Source organism: Ostrinia furnacalis, unplaced genomic scaffold, assembly GCF_004193835.3.
Source record: "Ostrinia furnacalis isolate ACB-3 unplaced genomic scaffold, ASM419383v2 OfSCF5287, whole genome shotgun sequence".
NCBI classification, from domain to species: Eukaryota; Metazoa; Arthropoda; class Insecta; order Lepidoptera; family Crambidae; genus Ostrinia; species Ostrinia furnacalis.
The window spans coordinates 112,367-131,208 of record NW_021135526.1 but is presented as its reverse complement, the minus strand read 5'-3'; the positions used below and the strand labels follow the sequence as shown (position 1 = coordinate 131,208).

At 37.0% G+C, this 18,842-nt stretch overlaps 2 protein-coding genes across 4 annotated transcripts; one reads left to right on the top strand and one right to left on the bottom strand.

Annotated features, from left to right (window-relative positions):
* Positions 1 to 12,545: 12,545 nt before the first annotated feature.
* Positions 12,546 to 14,370, bottom strand: LOC114360925 (phosphoribosyl pyrophosphate synthase-associated protein 2). 3 transcript variants are annotated; one of them, XM_028315800.1, is made up of 5 exons: positions 14,206 to 14,370; positions 13,992 to 14,105; positions 13,610 to 13,729; positions 12,904 to 13,192; positions 12,561 to 12,734 (listed from the first exon to the last, which is right to left on the bottom strand). In XM_028315800.1, exons 1-5 carry the CDS (start codon positions 14,223 to 14,225, stop codon positions 12,561 to 12,563), a joined length of 717 nt encoding a protein of 238 aa, XP_028171601.1. In that variant the 5' UTR covers positions 14,226 to 14,370. The 3 variants fall into 3 exon arrangements, with proteins under 3 accessions (XP_028171602.1, XP_028171601.1, XP_028171603.1); XM_028315802.1 differs by having other exon boundaries at positions 14,232 to 14,370; XM_028315801.1 differs by lacking the exon at positions 14,206 to 14,370 and having other exon boundaries at positions 12,546 to 12,734.
* A 352-nt stretch (positions 14,371 to 14,722) lies between these two features.
* Positions 14,723 to 17,954, top strand: LOC114360924 (WD repeat-containing protein 3-like). Its single transcript, XM_028315798.1, has 8 exons — positions 14,723 to 15,006; positions 15,112 to 15,321; positions 15,428 to 15,625; positions 15,808 to 15,981; positions 16,259 to 16,455; positions 16,815 to 17,035; positions 17,116 to 17,236; positions 17,595 to 17,954. Exons 1-8 carry the CDS (start codon positions 14,836 to 14,838, stop codon positions 17,854 to 17,856), a joined length of 1,554 nt encoding a protein of 517 aa, XP_028171599.1. The 5' UTR covers positions 14,723 to 14,835; the 3' UTR covers positions 17,857 to 17,954.
* The last annotated feature ends 888 nt before the right edge of the window (positions 17,955 to 18,842 follow it).

The following is an 18,842-nucleotide window of genomic DNA, read 5'->3' as shown; positions in this document are numbered from 1 at the left end:
ACACTTAGCCGATTTGGTTAATAGTTTAATCTTCATTTTATGTACTTTATACAATACAATTCCTTTGTTTGGATCTTAAAAGGCTATACAAAGAACATGATGAGTTTAATCTTGCACGCAGTTTATAATCAAGATTGTTGCCGAAGGGCCACCACTCACTGAAAGCACTAAGCCAGTGGTTCCCAAAGTTGTCTGGGCTACGACTCATCTCATACAAGTTCCCAAACTCGGGACCAACCTAAAGGAAAAACAGTTACCACCACTGGGTCGCGACTCAAAGTTTAGGAAACCCTGCACTAAGCAGTATATCGATGAGACCAAGATGTAGATCCAGACTACACAGGAGTTGCAGTGGTGGGAACGAGAGGTTTGACTATTCTATTTCCCTTAAGCAGTAGAACGATAACTTCAGGAGTGCGAAACATCCAACTAACTCTACAGTGTTTACTTAAGATTCTTCTTCTATCGTGTAGACTTTAACAGCTGAAATCACCATCCTGGTGTTATTTCCCATTAGGCATCTGGCATAGCTCAACTAACAACAGCTAAACATGTCCTTTCAGGCAAGCAGGTTGTTTCAAGTACATGATGATTTTACTAGACTGGAAACAAAACACAAAGCTTTTTTGAGTTGTACAAGTAAACAGAATTAACTTTTTCTGACATCACACAAAAACGTTTTTAAAACATTTCCTGTATAACTGCACTGCACATTTTCCGTGTTTATCAATAGATCATACTGACTATACCTGTCGTATAAACACTGCTCGCAATTATTTTAATATCTCCCTGTTAGACGAAACGGCCTTCGTTGTTCTCATTTAATTAAAACTAAAGCAAATAATTGAAAAGGCTACCGAGCTGGCCAAGTGAGTGAATTCGTTTCACAAAACCATCTTTGTTGTGTGATGTTTACTTTCAACAGTTCTGTATTTGATATTTATTTGCAGAATAATAATAGTTGCTATTCAGGAGGACCTGCAGACGATGGATGCGATACTTTAGTCTTAAGTAATTAGTTTTAATACAAAGCAAAATCACTCTACTAATTGTATTTTATAATTAACAAAGTGAAAATTCACATCTACCTTCAGTGTGGCTTGTTCTAAGAAAACGGGTGTATCAGAGAATTGCTAAACAAAAAGTCACACACACTTCTTTGCACATTATTCTTTTTACACGTGTACGTCAATTGTCATTGTACGAGTATTTTTTCTCATTTCTGATACAATTCTAATTCCCTAATGGATTCCTGAGTATAACTCTACGTTTACTAAAGCTGAGAACTTTCTAAAACGCGTGAATTTGGTTGAGGCTGAAATTCCCAACGCTGCCTGTCAAGTTTTGGGTTATTGACCTGAAGTTTTTATATTTGTTCTGCTGTGCCGGAGCCACACGTTCGTTCGTTTCAGCCAAATGACGTCCACTGATGGACAAAGACCTCCCCAAGGATATCTAAAATCACCGGTCCTGCGCTGCCCGCATCCAAGTAGGTTTTTTTTTTATGTGATAGGAGGCAAACGAGCAGACGGATCACCTGATGGTAAGTGATTACCGTCGCCCATAGACACCCGCAGACCCAGGGGCGTTACAGGTGCGTTGCCGGCCTTTAGATAAAGATACCAGTATCCAAGTAGGTACTACATACTTGCCGCGACCTTCACCAGATCCTCGGTCCACCTAGTGGGAGCAATGCCCATACTATGTCTTCATCACTCGAAATCTTGGAGCTACAAGGCTAGAATACAATGCTTAATACAAAGCCCTAGAATGCTTAATACAAATTAAGGAATCACAGGGAACCGGCCATTACTAATGGAACCGACGCTAGATGCATTCGCTTGGTTCGCATGCTAATGCGTATATTCAATTTATGGGCCCTATTNCAGGTCGAAGCACCTTGTACCCTGCGCACCTGGTACCGCACCCCACGCTAGCTTCGTGCAGCCAGTGTTGCCTCGCATTCGTAAGAAACGCACATGTCGACATGGCGTCAAGAGAAACAAACAAAATCAGAACTGCAAATTGATTATTATTTAATTTGCTACACGATTTATTGCTAATTTAAATAGTTTTTCGTGACAAATATTTGAAGTTGTAACTAAATGTTATTAAATAATATGTTTTCGTTAAATATAGCTTATTTAAGTATTTATGCACGTATGTCTTATTTGTAAAATATTTAGACTAAATTATTAAAACATCTTTGTTTGTTACTTTTTTAAATTTTTATTAAAACTTAATTAAAACTATCGATATTTGTATTTCACATCCCTAGAATACCCACCAGCCTTCCCTACTTCAGTGCGGCACAGGGTGCATAAGCCTTGTATTTTGAATATAGCTATAATTTTTATACTAAACAAGTTATTCACGAACGCCTTCAGGTGTATGTCAATAAATGCATTATTATTAATATCCATAGAAAAAAAACACAATATCTATTAACATGAAGCCAAAAATAAAATTAATATATCTTAAATATTACAAGGTCTTTAAGCCTTGTGCCGCCACAATGTAAGTTTTAATACCAGGTTTACCGACCTTGTACCGAAGGAATGGAAAGTATTAGAAAGTTACTGCCGCAGCAAAGGTGTTAAAGACATTGCATCGGCGTTCGTACTCGCGGCACGTTGCGCGGAATACTAACTGGTTCGGAGTTCCTATCACAAAAGAGTTAGGTACAGTAGGAGGAATAGGCAGAACTAATGCTTCAACCACACCAACGCGTGCAGATCGCCATCGCCGGCGCGATCACGGCGATCCATGACAGTTCACGCGACCTGTCATTGGCCTTTGATCGCGCCGTGACCGTGTTCAACCACACCACAGCTTATACATTATGAAATTGAATGACGTCACGTTAGTCTGCGTGTTTATTAAGAGATTTTTGTCCGATTAAATTTTGATAGAACTGCAAATGATGAAGGATGTGGGATACTGAGATAGATAAAAAAACTTAATTGGTTGATATTTCTTGTTAGACATACATAATTACATTGAAATCGGCAAGTAAGAATGTCGAAAGTATTTACAAGTTAATTGGTGACAATATGGGAACCGAAATCGAACCCATACCTACTAATAAATTGATCACTTATATTTTTTTCTTTCATAGTTCTCTAAATAACTGTAAATAACTATACTGTATAGTCTATGAATATACCTCTTTATTATATCGTAGGTACTTATAGTAGGTAAATACTTTAGAGAAGAGTTTCCTTCTGTCCATATTCTTTCATTGTAACGACTCCTAGTTCGTGCTTTGAGACCGGCGTTTAGCAGACACAGTAAAATCGTAAAGTGTGCGGTTAGCGATAGAATAACAAACAGCTTACGCCCACACGTAAAGCTTTGAGAAAGGGAATATTTCAGTTTCAGACTTCAAAGCACTGAAAGTTAAATAATCGTGATTAGCTGTGCAAATGAGAGCATGGCAGCATAACATAGAATTAAATTACGAGTATTTGAGGAATTACAAATACTACTTACACATAATAATATTAACAAGCTACTCACTTAATGCACAGGTAAAAAAAGTGTTCTTAACTATTTTTCTCAACAAAGGTACCTACATACTTTTCTACTGCTTGAAAAATGAGGGAAATATTATCATTATGATGATGTTACAAAGACTGACGGATCTAGGCAAATATTCAAGGAACAAGAAAGGTTTTGCTTTTGCGAAAGGAATAATAGTGTTTCCAGTTAGGCCCAATATTTAATACAGTACAATAATAATGTGTATGTATATGGGTAAATGTCTATGGGTATGGGAGACTACATAATATCGAAATTGATTAATGTGTACCTACAACAGCGTGCAGTTTCAAGGCGAGTCGCGTTTCCCGGAATTTTCCTCCAATTTCCACCGCTGAAAATTCAACAAAACATTTTCCATTGTAATATAAAATCGATTATCGGTGGGAATTGGGATCCCACCAGCAGTACAACAGTATCATGCCGTCTGATAACATTAGCCTCGGTCTTGGCCATCAATGGAATAATTGATTGGCGTCGTAATCGAATTGGCCCGCGTTTTCAATTGTTTTGGCGTGCGTTTTTTTTCTAAATCGACATCCCATTTTTGGAGGAACTGTTTTTTATAGGATTCCGTTTAGTAGTCTTTGTTTATTTCAGCCAAATGACGTTTACTGCTGGACAAAGGCTGCTCCCCCAAGGATTTCCATACGACCGGTCCTGCGCTCCCCGCATCCAGGTTCTTCCCGCGACCTTCACCAGATCGTCGATCGACCTAGTAGGAGGCCTGCCCAGTGGGCAGTGCCCACGTTATGTCTTCGCCACTCGAGAACTTTTCAAGCCCCAACGGTCATCATCTCTACCTACCCACACCTACTGCCACTTGATTTTAGCAATTCTGCGGGCTATATATATATATGTTTATCCCGTCGTCTAGTACCCATAGTACAAGCTTTGCTTAGTTTGGGACTAGAGGCGCAGTGTAAAATGTCCAAGGATATTTATTATATTATTATTATTATATCGGTCACTTTAGTTTTCCTGCGGATCTCCTCATTTCTGATTAGTAGTTTGTAGCGTACTGTAAAAAACCGATCCGTTCCGGCATGATACCGTTTCATGCCGTCTGATAAGGTTAGCCTCGATCTTGACTGTCAATGGAATAATTGATTAGCGTCGTAATCGAATTGGCCTGCGTTTTCAATTGTTTTGGGGTGCCATTTTTCTAAATCGGCTTAGGTCCAGTTTTAGGGAATAAGTATGTTTAAGTCAAGTCAGAGTTTAAGTAGGTATGGTGTTTAAACTCATCTCTTGTTATTTACTACTTGACCTGACTAAAGTACTAATACTGTGAGTGAAGAAGTAAAATGATGAATAAAAATCTAAGTTTAAAATAATTGTACTTTAAAATTTGCCCGTTCGTAAATTATTTTGGCCATTTTCCCTTGTCATGGCTTACCTACAATTTAACTTAGCATATAATAATATGATATGTCGTCATAGCTAGTCCATAAAACACGTATAGTCTTTCTAACGACATCAAGACACTTTTACATAAACTACTTTTTTACGACTCGGTATTAAATTATAACAATATCAGGCCTCTCCAACTAGTAAAAGATAATACTAGTTTACGGCCCATAAACGTTGCACCGATGCCTATCAGATATACTCCGTAACGTGTCAATGAAGGACCCCATAAAATATGTAATCGCTAGGGCTAATGCCGCAGTTAAACTTCAAGTTGTAAACCTAATGGCGCCCGGGCAATGGGCTCGGGCAATATCAGGCGCATCCAGGGGCGTTCGGCAACTTGTAATATCCGGTTTGAACTGGATCCGGGGCTAAACAAAATAGCCCCGGGCGAGCCGGCGATATATCCGAGCTCTTATGAAAATGAGCTGCTCTAAATTTAACTCGCGATACTGTCTTTTTGTTAAGCAATAGGAGTTTGGAAGTGTCGTATGTTGTAAAGCTAAAGCTGTTCTTATTTGCTTTACGTGATCTGAAGATCATTGTGTTGCTATTAATTTAGTAGGAACTAGATTATGCATAGATATAAAAGAAAGTCGTGTTAGTTACTCCACTTATAAGTCAAGAACGGCTGAACCGATTTAGCTGAAAATTGTCAGGGAGGTAGTTTAGAGCCAGGAGAAGGACATAGGATACTTTTTATCCCGTTATTTATTGCCATTAAGGCGGAACAAAGTTCGCCGGGTCAGCTAGTTTGTAATATTTTGTATTTATTAGAAGTTGTTTCCTCATCAACCAGACAGGTTTGACAGTTCCACCAAACTTTAAGCTTTTATAAAATGACGTAGGTCTGGCGTTACGGTCAAACAAATGCCTAGTTATGCTAAATTTTTACGCACAAACCACTGAAGCACTTTTTATTATTTTATTACATTCCTTGAAGGTTACACGTCACGTTGGTTGACTCACAGTACCTAATTATGAATCTAACTAACTAGCCAAAAAACTATACATAAAATTCAGCCTTTAGTGGTGCAACGTAAGTAGACTTACAGTCCAACAAATATAGAGCAAAGGCCACCGTAAAAGTTAGGCTAACATTATATAATATTTGGGCAATAATTCGAAGTAGTTTCCTCAATAGCCAGACAGTTTTGACAGACAATCTTTTGAGGGTAGCTGCCAAAGCCACGATGACCTAAACTTCATGATGCACCAATGTTCTAACCTATATTGGCAGCATACGCTGACAAACTTTCAGCTTTTATAAAATGACGTAGGTCTGGCGTTCACTAGCTCTATAGGTATAACTAGCGGCCGCCCGCGACTTCGTACGCGTGGATCCCGTTTTACCCCCTTCATCTATCTTACGCGGTTTAGATTTTTCATACAAATGTTTTTTCCCGCTAACTTCCCGTTCCCGTGGGAATTTTGCAATATCCTGTTGTAACTAAGCTTTAAGTTTACTAAGGTACCTGCATGACGAATTTCAAGCGTCTAACTTAAGCGGTTCAGATTTTTCATACAAAACCATTTTCCCGCTAATTCCCATTCCCGTGGGAATCCCTAAGTATCCTATAACCTGCCCAGGAGTATGAAGAATAATTGTACCAAGTTTCGTTAAAATCCGTCGAGTAGTTTTTGTTTCTATAAGGAACATACAGACAGACAGACAGACAGACAGACAGACAGACAGACAGACAGACAGACAAAAATTTTACTGATTGCATTTTTGACATCAGTATCGATCACTAATCACCCCCTGATAGTTATTTTGAAAATATATTTAATGTACAGAATTGACCTCTCTACAGATTTATTATAAGTATAGATATATTAAAATTCATAGTTAAAAATAATTCCCTCAAGAATAATGTTCAAGGATGTCGAAGGCTCACATTACGTCATTGAATTTTTCATCGGCAAATGACCGGATCCGGAAGCGCGTCACAATAAAAGCCTCGTCAGGTGATTAATGCCGCGATCGCGATATGTCCATTATCATTTTTTTCCCTTTCAGCCTTCTGGCTGCCGCTTTTGAGTGTTCCCGTGAAAAATGCTGGCCGATATTTACTGCGTACAGTCGGGCGGAAGAGGCCTGTTCGGAAAATAAAAATATTAAAGCATTAAATAATACATTTTAACATGGTAATAAGAACTGACGACCGACGGGACAGGCTATAATGGAGGCCACAAATAAGTACAGTCAATTTTGACTTTAAAGGTAACTGATTAACCAGTAAAAAAATTAATTTTACTCGTCAGTACATAAAATGACACATAAATCTGTATAATTTTCGTTATGAGATTTATGATGGAAACATTCAGTGATGGATCGACTCAGTTTTCGTTACATGGCAATCTAATGTTGTATTGTACAATTCATATTTTTGTATGCATAAAAGTAATTACATACACACATACAGAGTAGGTATGTGACTCAACATTTAACGTTTTTCACGTCATTTTACATCAACTTTTTGAGAAGAAAATTTGGGCACTTTAATTAAAAACGAATGACATGAAAATCTTTTGCTAAAGCTTAAATAGCGATGCAAATAGGTGCGAAAGCTTAAGCGTTTTCTTATCCGACTTATGGCTACGGCTTAACGGAATCTTATGCAAATGTAACCGAAGAGGTTTCTGCGGCGACTGTACCAAAACTTAAGTCCTATTCTGCAAACTGTTAATACGTTTATCGATTGTATTTCTCTCACTCACTCCTGGTGTGGCATCTAGGTGAGAAAGAGAGATAGATAGAGTGGGTTTTGTAGAAATAGGTTTCCGAAATAGGACCCTCCGTATCGGTACACTGAATTATCGTATTTTAGGAATGCAGCCAATTTGAACGAAATTGTGGTTCGCGGCGAACACAGCCACTGATTCCAGTTTAAACTAAAATCTTTTGTTGGAGGCGCTGGTTTATTGCGCGTAGTTTCGAAGAGAAAAGTATTTTGTGCTAGATTTTTAACATCGATAGAACGGGGATTGGGGAGGTACAAGAATTTTACAGTTTGCTGAACTTAAACAACTTATTTTATGGAGTAGGACATTGCAATAGGAACCTACTTACTTGACTATTTTTAGACAAGATGAGCTTAGTATTTCATTTTCTGACTCATTGAATTATTCCTATTCAGTCCGCAGTACTTAGGTAAGTATATTTAATTTATTAAATGAAACATCATGCAAACCGTTCGAGAATAAAAGCAATTTGTTTTAATAGTCTACAATTAAGCAATACAGTGTGAGTCACGTTAAAGTGTACATATGAAAATATATGAAACTAGACCTATTTTTATCGACAAAAAAGAGGTCAAAAAATTTTTGAGATTTTTTTTTAATTTTTTAATGAATTTTTTTTCTTCAGACTTTTCAAAAAGTATCATTTTTTATTATTTGTTGGCATTTTTTGTGTGTTTTATGTATTTTTTTAGTATTGCCTGTTATTTAGCATTATTACTGTTTTTATTTTATCAGGATATACCGCTTAGTTTAAAAGTTATTACGTTTTCTATACAATAAGTAATTGAAAGAAAAAAAAATACATAAAAAATTAAAAAAAAATCCCAAAAATTTTTTTACCTCTTTTTTGTCGATAAAAATAGGTCTAGTTTCATCTATTTTCATATGTACACTTTAACGTGACTCACACTGTATAATGATCATGATCTACGGCGTCAAATAAGATCTCCCTTCTAAAAAATACTCTAATTACTAATTTCGGCCTGGTAGAACCTACAATAATTGCCGTTAATGTACTTAAGACGGAAATTAGTCATTACATAATTTCATAAAATTATTCCTACTCTACCTAAGTTACTATAAAGCTCTACTTTTTGTTTCATAAAGGCATCTAACATTTATAATCACCCCCTTTTTCCCCGTTTTACCCCTTTTTTCCCGTTCTACCCCTTTAGGGGTTGAATTTTGCAAAATCCCGTCTTAGTAAGCACTTACGTTCTAAAAGGAACCCCCATGCAAAATTTGAGACTCCTAGCACTTGTAATTTCTGAGATTTCGTGACGAGTGAGTGAGTCAGTCACCTTTCGCTTTTATAGATTAATATTGGATGATNACAGCGTGGTAGGGGTGGGGTTGCCCGCTCTTTTGTTTTTTAATACTACTACGCTGAATATTGTGTGCGGATTGGGTTGTCGTACAGGGGTACTACATGGTAAAATAAATCTCGGAGGCGAAAGCAGGATAATAGTAGATAATATGTAATATCTTTTCTCACTTATAGTTAACAGTCTCCTAACAAATACGCATGTCATACATACATAGTCATAGTAAGTAAATAAAGCCATAGTTTGTGATAGACAATCGTGGACAACAAAAGAAGTGTCGTGACACAGGGCGCGGCGTGCAATCTGCGCTGGACACGGCAAACACGGCCCGGCTGATTACAGCACCCATTGGGTAGGGTCAGCAAAAACATACTTGTGGGGCTAAAATGTTACTTATTATTACTTACATATCTAACTACGAATAGTAAGACCTATTGTTACCTACGTATTCAGAGGTCCCGGGTTTGATTCCCAATGAGGGAATAATTTCTGCTCGGTTTGGTTGGTGGTGGGGCTTGCTACCAAGGCCGCTTGGCTAACTACCACTATTTATACAGAATATTGTTAAGGCTGAGTTGCACCACCAAACTTTAACGGTGACTTTAACGATAACCGGTGTTTTCTGTATGGAGTTTGACAGATTTTTGACGTTTGTTAAAGTTAAACTAAGATGGTGCAACTCAGCCTAAGTTTGTCGCAACAAAAATATATCAACTTGGTTATTTGTTTGTCCAGAATTGAGAAACATTGAAGGCTTGAATTAACCAAATTATTCGAATAGAAACCTGAAACCGTATTTTGGAGGGTACTTTAACTTTTCAACTATACAGTGTTTCTCTTTGAATTTTACGGATATAAGTAACTTTTTTGCTGTCAGTACTTACTGACTAACGAACTGATTGCCAAACGACGAAATGCGAGATTTCATTAATGTGCAATGAAAAAATTAAGAGGCCTATTTTCTTCTTTTCGAATTCCTTGATCATTCATTCAATAAAATGTTATAAGAAAATCGTTAATGTTATAAAAATTCAGTCATTATTTATTTTCTCAGATTTGGCGGCCCTAATTTAGATATTGGGGTATATAGGACTTGTAATAATATAAACTCTTAGGCGGTTATCACACTGCGCCGCGCTCCGCCGCGGAGCGCGTGATTTCATATAAAAAATCCCGCGTGCAGACGCGTTGTCAGTGTGTTGTGCCGCACGTGTTTTCTATACAAACTGAGGTACTTGCATACAATGATTAAATCTGTCGTCCCGCGGCGGAGCGCGGCGCAGTGTGATAACCGCCTTAAAATTTACAACATACTCTTTGTCATCATAAAAATCACAAAATACCGAAAATACAATGCGGCTTTATATCCTTCACAGCGAACACTCACAAATCATTACCAATGTGACAATTTTATTGTAGTATTTGTAGAGAAAATACATTAATTGGCGCCTTTCCAACCAAATGAATTCACGTTTAACCGTAGCATCACCATATTGATTCGATCGGACGTTTTAAATAATTACCGACAGGAGTTCGTTTGCTGAATCCGCGTCAGTCAATTGCGTAAATGACCTTTTAAAATATGCACGCCGCTGTGTATTTTGGAAGCAATGAAAAAATCGTTAGTATTGTCATAAAAGATTTTATGGAAAAAAGTTAAAGTACATTTATTCAATGATTCAATGGAACACGTTATGGCTCGAATATGTTTTCAGGAGATATTTTAAGTTGTTCAACAGCAAACTACTGCCACTTTATTATCTGTTTCACTTATGTGTGATCATAAAAACGGTGTCAGAAACGTTAAAGTTGATTCTTATCTAGTTAATGTTTGTTATAAAACGACTAGCGTTTAGACATCTAGTGTAAATATTTGGCATTTGTAGTACCTATATGGAAGTTCAGACTGAGTTGCAGATCATCAAAAGCGTATTATGGAGTGTTACTAAGATATAGGTACACTTATTAGAGCTACTTGTTTAAACTAGAAAAATAATAGAACAATATCAATTTAACAAAAGCCATATTTACCTTACATAGAGTATAAGCTTGTTGGTAGTCTTTTTGTAAATAACAAATTTAAATAAAAATAAATAATATCAAATACTTTGTATAAACAAAGTTAATAACTAAGTGTAAAGTGATAAGTTGCTTAAGTAGGTAAATTGGAATGCAGGCCGGGTTTTGTGAGAGTAATTTTACCCTTAAAAGTACATAATTCATTATGTTTAATTCAGCTTTGTGTTCCATGGTGTATGTTTCAGAAAATTCATATTTACATTTACATAAGGTCAAATATTGTTTCGTGTTAACGATCAATCCCGCGGGAGCTCTTCAACTGATATTAATGAAGTACCGGTTACTTAGTAAATTGCTTTCGATATGTTTGTTATCCATCTCTTTTACGCCTTGAAATACTGATATGAGTGAAAGAGCTAGAGATATATGCTTTATCGTTTATACTCGTATGCTCGCAAAATATTTTATAATTATTATTTTATTTATACAGCTCGTATTAATGTTACATACTATGTTTTCATTAAAACATTTTTTTATTTATCTTTGAAATAAACACCAGATATCACGTCTCGTTAATATTTCGATACTTTTACCTTTTAATATTACTTACTGAATTCATTTTCTGAATACTTTTCCTGGAACACTTTTTTGATATGAAAAGTTATTAAGTTCACAGTATTTTCACGTTTTATTGAAATGTTATTTCCATCATTTGCGGAACATAACGGTATAATAACGGTTATTATAACGGTATTTACGGGTTCCCGGCGCGAAGGGGCGCACCAAAAATATTTGATTTCAAAAAGCATTTGCGATGAAACGACCTGATTCCCCGTCTTCAAATATACAAAGGAAATTAATTATTTCGCAAGGAAATAAAGTCTATCGAAATTAAGACGACGATCTTAAAGGATACCTTTCAAGTCAACGATGAATATCTTTAAAATCTTTTTCATTCTACTGAATTAGGCAAACATTACGTAATACATTTTGTTATGGTTGGAACTGTTATTGTAAATAAGGCATTTTTCGAGCAAATTAGTGTGTGATAAAGATTANGCTGATTGGCGATAATAATAAAAAAAAAAAAAAAAAAAAAAAAAAAAAAAAAAAAAATGTCTACCGACGAATGTCTTGTGTTTGGTGAACAATTATTAAATCCGTGCGCCCTACATTTATTTTATAAATAATTGAAATACCTTGTTTCTCATTTTAAGTGAAATGTACAATTTCTTTTGAGAAATAAATTCTTAAACCTTAAACCTTAAGTTTTGAGGGAATCAAGACTTGTTGATTGTTGACACAATTTTGTAGATAACATAAGCACATACAATTTAACTTATCTTATTTTCTAGGAAGGTTATCTTTAAGTATTTCAGGTTGGAGTCTAGCTATTAAGGTACTTTTCACACGTACAGTTCACATAAAAAATATCTTAATATTTCACGTTGTTCTGTATGAAATGGTATGGATTTTTAATGCAAGGAAATTTTTGACGTCGATTGTACTAAGGTGTTTTTACCTCGGAATACACGGCGGGGAATACCGGCCGTCCACTTCGTCGCTCTCGGCCTCCTTTTGTTCGCCGTGAATGACGGCTATGGCGAGACGGAGACGCTCGGCGTATGAGGTTGCCTTTTTAGCCGATCCTGGGTTGCGGGCGACGATTACCGAATTCCGATAGTCAGGAATCTGTGAAAACAAACAGTGATAAAAATATCGTAAATGAGCTTTCTTTAGTTATTGAAATAAATAAAACTACATTTTTTTATTCACACATTCAAACAGGAACACACAGTCAAACATTTGTTTCTTTCGAAGCAGCAAATGACTTACAATAAAGTCAAAACACAATACTTACACTTTCTTGAATGTACTGAAGCAAGAATGGAGAAGCCCTCAAATTGTCCACTGGACACTCATAAAAGCCCTGAATCTCTTTCTGGTGCAGGTCCATAGTAATTATGTGGGTCAGGCCTGACTTGCACATCATCTTCGCAAGGAGTTTAGTGACAATGCATCCACGCTTCCTCATTTTGCACTGCTTGCTGTATGGCAAATATGGAATGACACCAACAATAGATCTTGCCGAGGAAGTCTTGCAGGCATATGCCATGATCAGTAGTTCCATTATGTTATTGTTCACATCTCTGAAAGTAAAGTAAGTCATTAAAAATGTTTTCTTACTGTTGTAAATTAATTCCAATTGGAAATTAAGTTGCAACAATAATATTGTTTTTGTTATGAAAGTACATACAGTATTTTGATTACCTACTACCAAGAAACAATCAATCAACAATGTAACAACAAACACATCATTGACTAGGAATGTAGTTGTTTTGTGTCAGTTCTTTGAAATGAAACAGTAGCTGTAATAAACTAGTGACATTTTGTACTACTATTTTGTAGTACTGAAATACCTACAAAATATTTGAAAACAGTAATTCCACTATATTGAGTTAATAGTACTAGGAAAAGAAAAATAGCCAACGCAATACCATAATATAGTAATTGATTGTGAAGAATTCAGTCGCATAAAACAAATAAAAATTGGAAATTTTACTCACTTTGTACCAGTTTGTACTATGTAAATATTCTTCCCACGTATGGAGTCTGCAATCTCCACCATTGTCTCTCTGTTTGTTTTGTGATACACCGAGCATCCTCCTTTGCGGACCCCAAGCCGGCTAAAAAAATATTTTTTCTTTGTATGAGCAAAGTCAATGGGGGTAAATTACAGACGAAGAAAATTTTATACGAGTATAATGTTATACAAATAATAGAAAACGATAGCTCAGGGAACACGTGTATGATAATAACAGAGGAGCTATTTCCATGGAAAAATTGGAGCCTACAAAATAATGTCAAACAATTTAACCTCTACATACAAAATGTCCTCTAGATAGCGTAGTGGCAAGTGGCGGACCAGTAATAGCATTCAAGACTCACTTAGCAATCAATTCCGCAAGCTCCGGGTGCGAATTGCCGCTCAGAATTACTATATCCGACGTGGAGTTACCTTCCATATTGCTCTTTCGGGATCGATTGTTAAATCCCACAAGTCTGCAAAAACGATGTAAATTATTAACTGCAGAGTCCGAAATAAATAAAAAATCACTCAGGCAGGGGGCATCACGTTGGATCAACTAGAAAAACAATAAACCTGGTTTTGTTGAGTAACATAATAACCTGATGGAAGTCTTGTACTATAGGAGAACGAGATTAAGATTTAATCTACAAATAATTCTTGAATGTTGTAATTTCACTGTAACGCGTCTACGAGCAGTCTAATTAGATTTATTTAATTTTAAAACTACAAAAATCAAGACCGTGCTGGACCGTGCCACCATGACAGCACAGACAAAAAAAAGCGACACGTTTTTCATAAATCACTCTAAGTTCAAGGCTCAGCACATAATCATTTGGCCACTACAACATAGCTCGGTGGGACCTTTTTCATTTTCCTCACGAGAAAATTGTAAGTCCACTCGTAAAAATGACATCGTAGATTACACAGAACACGTGTAGATAATATGAAAGAGCAATACTCAACTCAGCCGTGACTCAGCCTCAATTTCAAAAGCAGTTGAAAAGATTCCATGATGGGGACAATGTGGCAGATGAACATAATGCCAGACAAAAATTAAAAAGTATAACTGTCACCGATCGATCCCTCCGCGCACCCCCCCTTCCGCCTCGCCTGTCATTTTCCAAAACATCAACATGTGCTTCATGTGATTATTTTTTTGGTTTTGTGGTTACTTGAATGACAAAATATTAATTAAACATAACAATGGGTCTCACAAAGCAATATTTGCGATATGCTCCAAGTGGTACTTTCAATGTTATAGCCAGTGCCGATTGTAACTGTACACATGTGTCTCTAAATGGAATAAGTGGACGATATTTGGCTGTCGGTGCTTGTGAACATGTTGTTATCTGGGATATGAGACTGGGGGAGAAGGTAAGGATCTTGGAATAGAGTTATACATAACGTAATGATCATAAATACTTCACCCAAAATCCAAGTACCAAGTCACTTTTACGATATAATTTCGTGGTATTTTAGGCTCAAGTGCTGCCAGGAGAGAATGTGGTAGTTTCCCAGATAGCTGCGAGCCCTACTGGGAATCATATGGCGGTGGGATACGTGGACGGCAACATAAACGTGTTTGAGCTAACAAACAATGAAGTGGTGTGTGTGTTTGCCGGACACAAGTCAGCTGTTACCTGTCTACAGTATGACGAGCATGGACACAGATTGGTATCTGGATCTAAGGTAATACTTTAGTGTTTGTTAACACAATTTTAATCTAATTTATTGTAATAAAGTCATGTACTTAAATGATACCATGATACATTAAATTATTTTATTTTTGTAACAGGATACTGAGGTCATCCTGTGGGATGTTGTTTCTGAGACGGGTATAGCCCGGTTTAGTGGGCATAAGGGTATTGTGACAAGTGTCCTTTTCATCAACGGAAAGAACTGCATTGTCAGCTCTTCAAAAGACACATTTGTTAAGTTTTGGGACATTGAAACTAAGCATTGTTTCAAAACATTAGGAGGGCATCAAATGGAGGTAAGTCAACATTGAAATACAGGGTGTTGGAGTAAATTTTAAATTTTTCAACATTTGTTTTTTTTAAATGACGATGAGTTTATTGGCCTCACTTTTTAAAACAGCCAAAAATATTGATACTTCATTATCAACATAAATTTTTTGACTTCATTCAAAACTATATTGCATGTATTATTTTTAAGGTGTGGTCTGCAGTATTACTGAAAGAAGAGAGGTACCTAGTGACAGGCACTGTGCACCAGGAACTCAGGGTGTGGAAACTGAACTGGACCAGTGATGTAAAAGATGAGAACAAGCTTGCCCAACAGCTGGAAATTGTCAAGTTAGAAGAAACAGATGAAGTTGAAGATTCTTCTGTAAGTATTTTATCTATGTTACTGTTATGTAGAATCAACTCAAATGCAAGTTATCATTATTGCTCTTCCAGAAAATGTGCCTGATTTACTCATACTTAAAATAAAATCATATAATTTTATTTCTTTTTTTTTATCTGTCATTTTTTTTACATATTTTTTTAAATATCGAAATATGTTTATTTGTCAGATACCTGTGCTTAATTTGGGACTAAATGGTGCACTGTAATATGTCAAACATTATTTATTTATTCTTATACATTTCTATGGGATTTTTCAGGTACTACAATGTCACCAAGTGGGCACTCTCGTCCGCGGGGGCAAAGGCCGCGTAGTCGGCCTGAACACAGACCTGGGACAAAGTGTACTCGCCTGCTTTGGAACTGACTCCCTGCTTGAACTATTTTCCTTCTGTTCAGATGAGGAAGCTAAAGCCAGGATGGATAAACGTGTAAAGAAACAAAGGAAGAAACTGGCGTGAGTTGATTTGTATAAAATTGCTTTTTTAAGGCCCCGCTTTCGCTATAATAACTTGTAACTGGCTTACATTATTTTATTAATGATGGCACTGTTAACAATAAGAATAAGAATAAATTTATTTCCAGAGAAATGCACTTTAGTTATATAAGTTTACAAAGTAGTTATACTAATAGGAATTCAGGTGACTTACTAGTAGACCCCTAGGTAGTCCTGTCTTTTGGGGACTTAAGTTTGGTACAAATGTGTTTAATATAGAACAAAAATTTAAGACTGCTATAGAATACCTGGTTTTGCAAGTGATTTCAAAAAACTTACCGCAGACAATGTCATGTATGTGTAATATTTTCACAATTCAGGAAGCTCAAAGAAAAAGGCGAGGTAGAACCTGAAGCAACAGAAGTAGCTGAAATTCTGACTCTCTCAGATGAAGTCCGAAGGTTGTCGTCAGTGAAATTAGGCGCGAAAATAAAGTCCGCGTCGGTTCTGGTGGGAACTACTGGGGAAGTGAGAGTCGGCGTCACATTGGCTAACAATTCTGTCGATCTACATAGCTTGAAAATGGACGAGGGTCAGGAAGGTAAGATTACTGTGTCTGTATTAAAAGCAACTTAATTTAAGAATGTTAGTATCTTATTTACCTTGCTTAAATGTTTGCAGTGAAATGTTTGAAACAAATTACGTTACCTGGACACCAGAAAGACCCACTAACTGTAGCCATCAGCTCCGACAATTTAGCAGTACTTTCGGCCTCTGCAGATTCTATCAAGTTATGGAACCGGTAAGTAATTATTTTTTCATGGTATTTTAATTAATATTATGACAATTTCATGTTATATTTTTTATGTAGGATACCTTATTCTTTTTTTGTGTTCAATTTCCTTCGTAAAGTTTGATCGATACAACGACTGTCGCTGAGCGACACTATTAGACTGATACATTCCTTGTAACGAAAATGTATTTTTCAAATGAAATCGTTCATCTCAGAACTTAAAATTCAAAATCAAATGCTTACACATTAACTCGTACTATTGTGTATGTACACTTCTTATAGTTTCTGATTGCGTCAACCATACATATTATACACTTGTGAAAGTCACCCTGTATACACCATTATCATGCTCTCATTTTCAACACAGGCCGAATCAAACCTGCCTTCGCACTATCCCAGTGCCGTGCGGTCGCCCTATGAGCGTTTGTTTCGCGCCCGGCGATAGACACGCGTTAGTAGGCTGCGCGGACGGCTCGCTCCTCGTAGCTGATGTAGGCGCCGGTCGGATATTGGAACAGATACCAGCGCACGAGAACTCGTGTAGCTGTGTGGGACTCACGCCTGACATGGTAAGTGTGGGGGGACTCATCAACGTCATATTGATAGTAGCCATTAAAGTCCGGCGATAGACACGCGTTAGTAGGCTGCGCGGACGGCTCGCTCCTCGTAGCTGATGTAGGCGCCAGTCGGATATTGGAACAGATACCAGCGCATGAGAACTCTTGTAGCTGTGTGGATAGTGATGGGCCAACTCGGGAAAAACAAAACTCGATTTAACCCGAGTTAAAATCCACGTAACTCGGGTTGAACTCGAGTTACGTAACTCGAGTTAACTGGATGGACAAGTCAGTTTTTTACTTAGTTTTACCAGTTTATTCCCTCAGATTCGTATAAACATTTAAAAAGATATCTTTTATAATGTATTGGGAGAATCATACTAACTAAAGTAAGAAAGAAAAAAATATTGTTTGAAATATAATAATTTATTCATGGATTTTTGGCTTGAATTTTAATTTAAAAAAATATTTATATTTATTATCATTTGGCATTTTTCAAAAACAGAACATATAAAACACGAAAATCTACAACAATAACCGGCAGTTTAAAGTTAACTTCAAATGAACATAGTCTCAACACTCAAATGATCGGCAATCTTCGGTCCATGTCGGTTCCATTCGGTTTACGACACGAACTCGAGTCAGAGAGAATTCAACTCGAGTGGGTTCGAGTTACGCCCAACTCGAGTTAACTCGAGTTACCTACTCGAGTTGACCATCACTATGTGGGACTCACGCCTGACATGGTAAGTGTGGGGACGCATCAACGTAATATTGATACTAGACTAGCCATTAGGCCTCAGCCTCGAACTTAGCGGGCAGCGGCGTGGGAGCGGCGGCGGGGCGGGAGCGGCAGGATCTTATGCGTAAAATCAAATAGACCGGTTCTCGAAAACAGCGGCGCGGCAGCGGCGCCGGAGCGGGCAGCGGCGAGAGAGCGGGCAACGAGCGGGCAGCGCACTCCTTCTTTTGCCCACAATAAATAGAGCGTAAGGAATAAATTAGAATCCAAATAAAATTGTCGCCGTTGTTCAGACATTTCGTTCGCGAATAAAAAC

Coding starts and splice junctions, on each gene's coding strand:
- LOC114360924 (XM_028315798.1), top strand. CDS start 14,836: ATGGGTCTCACAAAGCAATATTTGCGATATGCTCCAAGTGGTACTTTC. Junction 15,626..15,807: donor TAGGAGGGCATCAAATGGAG/GTAAGTCAACAT, acceptor ATTATTTTTAAG/GTGTGGTCTGCAGTATTACT. Junction 16,456..16,814: donor AAACAAAGGAAGAAACTGGC/GTGAGTTGATTT, acceptor TTCACAATTCAG/GAAGCTCAAAGAAAAAGGCG.
- LOC114360925 (XM_028315800.1), bottom strand. CDS start 14,225: ATGTTACTCAACAAAACCAG. Junction 14,106..14,205: donor ATGTTACTCAACAAAACCAG/GTTTATTGTTTT, acceptor TCGTTTTTGCAG/ACTTGTGGGATTTAACAATC. Junction 12,735..12,903: donor TTCAGTACATTCAAGAAAGT/GTAAGTATTGTG, acceptor TTGTTTTCACAG/ATTCCTGACTATCGGAATTC.